This window comes from Trachymyrmex septentrionalis, unplaced genomic scaffold (genome assembly GCF_001594115.1).
Source record: "Trachymyrmex septentrionalis isolate Tsep2-gDNA-1 unplaced genomic scaffold, Tsep1.0 scaffold24, whole genome shotgun sequence".
Classification (NCBI taxonomy): domain Eukaryota; kingdom Metazoa; phylum Arthropoda; class Insecta; order Hymenoptera; family Formicidae; genus Trachymyrmex; species Trachymyrmex septentrionalis.
Genome location: NW_017305397.1, coordinates 2,351,864 through 2,357,704, shown reverse-complemented (window position 1 = coordinate 2,357,704; position 5,841 = coordinate 2,351,864). Strand labels below are relative to the sequence as shown.

Below are 5,841 nucleotides of genomic sequence, written 5' to 3'. Positions count from 1 at the left end.
GGCATGTAGTATCACTGTGACACATGGACTCTTAATTTGTTTCTTTCTCAACAATCTTGATTACTAAAAATGGACAGGTGCTGCTGGTTGCAAGGTTTCCTTCTCGCAGAGGTAATTGTTATTTACGTACATAAAAACCGAAGAAATTGTCTGCCACGATAAGGAAACATTGCGCAGCAGCGATTATTATTATTATTATTATTATTATTATTATTATTATATTATCCATAAATATTACACATACAGTAATATACTCATTATTGGTAATATAAGTATTGTTCTAATTGGACAGGAGCTGTTTTCACAATTTGGGCAAATGTATGAGTTATCTTAAATGTTAATTGCTTACTTTTTGTCTTTTTCATATTCCTTTACGGCACAATCTATATTTCATGAATTAATTAGTTTCCGCCGTTTGATTTCACGCAAGACGCGACGTAATGGGTTTTTTTTTTAAATGAAACCAAATTTAATACTCAAAATGGGAAAAATTCATTAACGAACAAATCATGTTACAAGATATGAAATATATATATTAATCATTCGCTTCAACGTTTATGCTGGCGTAAATAAAGGGAAATAACGTGAAATAGCCCAAGTCATAAAAAGTCTGGATGAATATAGCATTATATGCAACTGATACAATGAAACAAGCTCATTTATTTAGTTTCTACTTAAATCTATGAACTTAATATTGCAACTTTAGTAGTTATTGTATCTTTGGATTTGCAATTTGCTCTTAAATCAATTAATAAGGACATTTAAGAATCAGTTTGCAATTTCCAAAAATGCAATATGCAGTTAGAATGTAATATATATAAATAAGATGTGTCATGTTCACGTGATGGGATAACGGTGACAAGAGATGTATGTTACAATAAAAAGGAACTTAACGAATCGCGCTAAAAAAATACAATATACGAAACAATTGTATACATATAAAATCTTTAAATAATCTACATAACGGTAAAATATATATGTATGCAAAATGCTTTCCGACATTTGTCCTTTCATTGGGCACTTTTCCGACCTATAAATTACCATATGGTAATTTTGGAAAGTGTATCGTCCAATGATTTGTAAAAACGCCAAGATTTAATCGGTATATTATTATTATCGCGTCTATTGTGTCGACACAGACCGATTTCACAAATACAAAATATTATTAGGTGGAATATGTACATCAAATTGTAGTTATTGTGTATTTTAGAGTGACATATCAAGAATAAAGGAAAGATGTTCTGCTGACTTTTGATTAGTTTAGAATGTACAATTAAATCGCAAGATATATTGCCTTCCTCTGGCATAAAATATAAATGGTTCGTAATACCAGTCATTAAAGTAAACTTGTGGAATGCTCGTTAGTCAATAAACGTCGCAACTGACTTTCGATACATGGCGACAATTATGCACGGGTCAATTATACTACTCCCTCCCTTTCCCTACTTCCCTATCCCCTAGTCAAGTAGCGAAATGGATACGCTACTCATAGGACATGACGAGTTGAAAATATCCCATGCTTCGTGTGTAGTACACATTAATGATTTAATATTTGAAATATTACTGTATAAGTAATTTCAATAATCAATAGCTGCCCTAATGTCTAAAGGACTGAAACATTGCTGCTACATATATCATATAGGCATGTAGCAATTAGTATATTTATGTTGTGGCTTTTATTAACACGAAGTAATGGTGAAGCAGTGTGTGATCCGTTTACTTGCCGCGTGGAAAAGAACGTGTACCTGTAGTAGAGAGACCTTCCCCTCGACTGCGACTTCGGTGCAAGGAATGTAATCCTTCGCCTAAAAGACAATATTTCCAATAAAAAAAATAATTCCAATAAATATCATTTTAACAGCAAACATGTACAAGTCGATACAATAAGATAATTGTTTTGAAATTACCCTTGCTAATACTCCTGCGCATTGATGTAGATGGTGCTGGTGTCGATTCTTGTTTGGTGTAACTTCTAAGCGCTCTTCCTCGTCTGTCTTGAATTAACTTATCCATTTTAACGAATATACCACATTTGGGTCGACATGTGAAATACCTATGGCCATTGACAGCACCATCGTTTTTGCCTATAACAGTGAAACATAGACAATCTAGACAAAATTTCAGAAAGAGAGAGAGAGAGAGAGAGAGAGAGAGAGAGAGAGAGATTGTACCAGTCGGAGCATCGAGTTCAACTCCTATCCAGATTCCCGATGCAAACTCTGTAGGACCAACGTATGCTATAACTCCGGAATAACTATAAGGGCGAACCAAAACTGATTCTCCAACGACGATCCAGTCTGGTAGGGGAGTTTCCACTCGAGTTAAATCGTGCCTTGAACCAAACGCTGAACTTTTATCGCTAATGTCATCTGCTGCAAAAGAAATCTTTTTAAAATGTAATACAAAAAGAAGAATCATATAGTGTATAATTTCTCAAAAAATAAATGTAATGTTAAAAAATATGCAAAAAATTGTGCCAAATGTAATTGCTTAAACTAGTAGTACCGTCAATTCTCTCCGAAGAGCTATTGTCGCCATTTTCATACGGCATAGTAGGTTGTAGCGTTTGCTCCAAATGTACTGCAGCCTTACTCTCAGAAAGTTGTGGACGGACCATAGGAAATGAAGCTCTATGCTGCGAACTGGTAGGCCTTCCTGAACCATTAGAAGTCTTTCTTCTTCGCACGACCTAATTAATTAAATATGAATCATTTATTACATAATCCACGAGAAAATTTTTTGGAATTTTCATGATAATTTTTCGAATAACGATCTTTCTCTGTCTTTCTTAAATATAAAAGATATAAAATACTCACCTTGCCAGGGGGCAGTTTGGTATGTACGATTGAAGTTCCCTCCATGGGACTATCGTCTCCCGAATTGGACATCTGACTGACTTCCATCTCGTTTTTTCTATCACTGAGAATTTGATTGGGCGTACTTTTTCTTTGAGTTTCGACGTGAAACATGTTGCTGTTGGTTTCGCTTTCACTCCTTGTAGAAGAAACTGGACTATCGATATCGGTATCTATATATGTTCCTATTTCTTCCAAATTTTTTTTAGTATGTTCTACAAGATAAAAAGTATGTATTTACAACAGAATATCGATATCTAAAATGACTGTTTTGCATTTGACTTAACTGACCTTCTGCGCGAGCGCTTTGCGAGATGTTCAAGTTATCCAATGTAGAGTTTATTTCGCTCAAGTATTCTTCGGGCGTTTCTTCGACGAGGGAACTGTCCATTTTTTCAGGTTTCTTACTATCGAGAAGATTACGATATTCGAGGTCTGGAGTCTCATCCACGCTGATGGACTTGATAGAAATGGAATCTTCCGACGTCAGGTTTGTCGTGGAAACAGCCTGAGAACCGTACCCGCTACTACTCATACTTGGCGTATTGATCTTCGTCGATTGTAGTTCGACCAGAGAATCCAACGTGCGTGAAGAAGTTAGTGGTTTTACCGGTTTCGGAGGAGCCTAAGCGTAAATGCATGTAATACAGCTTTGGTTCGATAGCGTAATTACATGTACATTATTACAAAGTGATCGATTCTAATTGATGCAATAATTCAAGTATCATAATTTATAAACACATTGTTCTTATTGTGATTTAATTTTGTTTTTAAATAAATATATCTTTAATTTCAAATATACACTACCTGATATGCCTCATATTCAGAATAATCGGCGTCGCTCTTCTCCTCATCGTCATCATTGATAGGAGTACACGCTTGATTTCCCATATTTGAAGTTTCTTCGTGTAATGTGGTCATACGAGGACCCAGTTTACTGCTAACCATATTCGGAGATGCTACGACCAACAGGAAATTGATAATACATGACGAATTATAAAAATCTTTTGTTATATACAATATACAAAGCATCAGGGCCGATCTGGCCATTCTAATAACTTTATCTTGTCATTAACTTTACAGAATAATTATTTTTGCTCGCTTTCCTTATTTTAACAGATATTATTGGATGCTGATGGGTTTACAGAAACGTTATTATATATCAAAAGGTGCCAGGTCGGTTCTGATGTACATTTAAATGCGAAGGATCATGCTTTTCCTAAAAATAATAAATCATTTTTATACATTCCACGCTTATTTATTGATATCATTCATTTGTCAATTATATGTATTTATATATGAATATTTTTAAGTTTGAGACGGATCGTTAATAATTTTGAATTTAGATCATATAATCTAGACAGTAAAAGTGTAGAATGTATAATCTGAAATAAAGAAATAAATTACAATGATCACAGGGAATAATTATAAGTAATAAATATTTAACGTATACATATGTATACATATACATATATACGTATATGTATATAATACATATATGTGCGTGTGTACACATTACATATATACTGCACTTTAGGTGCAGTACTAACAATTCAAATGGTGATTGTGATCATAAACCATCTAAAATAAAACACACTTAAAATATAAAACAAAATTCAAATACTATCGGTACACTACACTAATTTTAATGGTTGAAACAAAAAACCCAAACTACAAACATGTTGACCGAGTGGTTCATCCTTTCAAACTATATTACATTAGAATTCTCCTTGTTCAATTGTTTGTCATTCTATTCTAATTTTCTTTCAACGTTTAAACTTAGTTGAAGAATAAAGTTTGAAAGGACGATCAACGACGAGTGTCACCTACACTTGGCAGAGGTAGATTGTTGAAGACGTGTCAATGAGTTGAGATTCAGGTTCAGATTCAGGAAAGTTGGTCTCGCTGAAAGGAGATAGATGCACTGATTATACTTCTTTTCTCTTCATTCGACTACATTTCAACGTTACTTTCTCCATAATGGCGAGCTTCATATCAGCTTTATGAACTTATGTACTGACAAATCATGCCTGCAGGCCACAGACACTAGATGGTGAGACAAGTAGACAAATAACGTATATTATCTAACGCGCATTCTATACGGAAGTTCCATATTATGCGTGTATATCATGTCACAATACCATTAATTGAAACATCAATGTCTATAACACAGCATCTTGTGTGAGTCTCATTTTTTCTTTTCTTTCACACTATAATGATACTCCACTTCGGAAACAAATTTAACAACTCACCATTGCATTTATAAATTCAAAATGTACATGTTCGAAATATATCATGTATATGTCGCCATCTTTATGATAAATAAACAATAAATATATATTCATAATATAAACATTATATAATTCGATGTACATAATGAATTTTCATATTTTCAAAGGAGGTAAGTTTAAAGTCGAAGTTAATGACATGCTTTGTTATATTAATATCATAACAATTATTCTCGCTTGAAATTCAAATATATTGCTATATAATATTGTAAACTATGATTTTATCATACCGCTATACCGATTTGTACGACATAATGCGATACATATTATTTTTCCTCTTTTTCATATTTTTTTACGATCAATTTCACATTTATAGAAATGTATCCTTGACTTTAAACTGAGTCTTGTAAGAAACATAACGGGAAAATAGCTTATATTTATCGTGTTATTCTGTGATTTAATTAAAAAACTACAAAATATTAATTTTTACTGATTTCCCCTATCTCCTATATTACTTACTAGAGGTTCATTCTGTCTCTTTATATAAATTTTTTAATTAATAATCTAATCCCGCTACACAACATTGCAATGAAATATAATGAAACGAAATGTGTATATACATATATACACATCATGTTTAAGAATAGAGAGAATAATCCCCATTTAACATATATTTAACTATAAAAAATATTTATATACACATATAAGTTACAATAAATTTTCTACACTCTATCTAGAGTATCGCTCAATGGCACATT

General features: G+C 32.8%; 1 protein-coding gene across 1 annotated transcript in view; it reads right to left on the bottom strand.

Annotated features, from left to right (window-relative positions):
* Window positions 1-283: 283 nt before the first annotated feature.
* LOC108748600 (kinesin-like protein KIF13B) overlaps window positions 284-5,841 on the bottom strand; it is a 33,776-nt gene continuing 28,218 nt past the window's right edge. The window contains exons 20-27 of the mRNA XM_018486839.1: window positions 4,686-4,760; window positions 3,663-3,814; window positions 3,147-3,480; window positions 2,817-3,070; window positions 2,506-2,689; window positions 2,172-2,372; window positions 1,908-2,084; window positions 284-1,805 (exon numbers count right to left, since the gene is read on the bottom strand). Coding sequence (XP_018342341.1) covers window positions 1,717-1,805; window positions 1,908-2,084; window positions 2,172-2,372; window positions 2,506-2,689; window positions 2,817-3,070; window positions 3,147-3,480; window positions 3,663-3,814; window positions 4,686-4,760 — 1,466 coding nt within the window. The 3' untranslated portion in view covers window positions 284-1,716. The remainder of the gene's footprint in view (window positions 1,806-1,907; window positions 2,085-2,171; window positions 2,373-2,505; window positions 2,690-2,816; window positions 3,071-3,146; window positions 3,481-3,662; window positions 3,815-4,685; window positions 4,761-5,841) is intronic.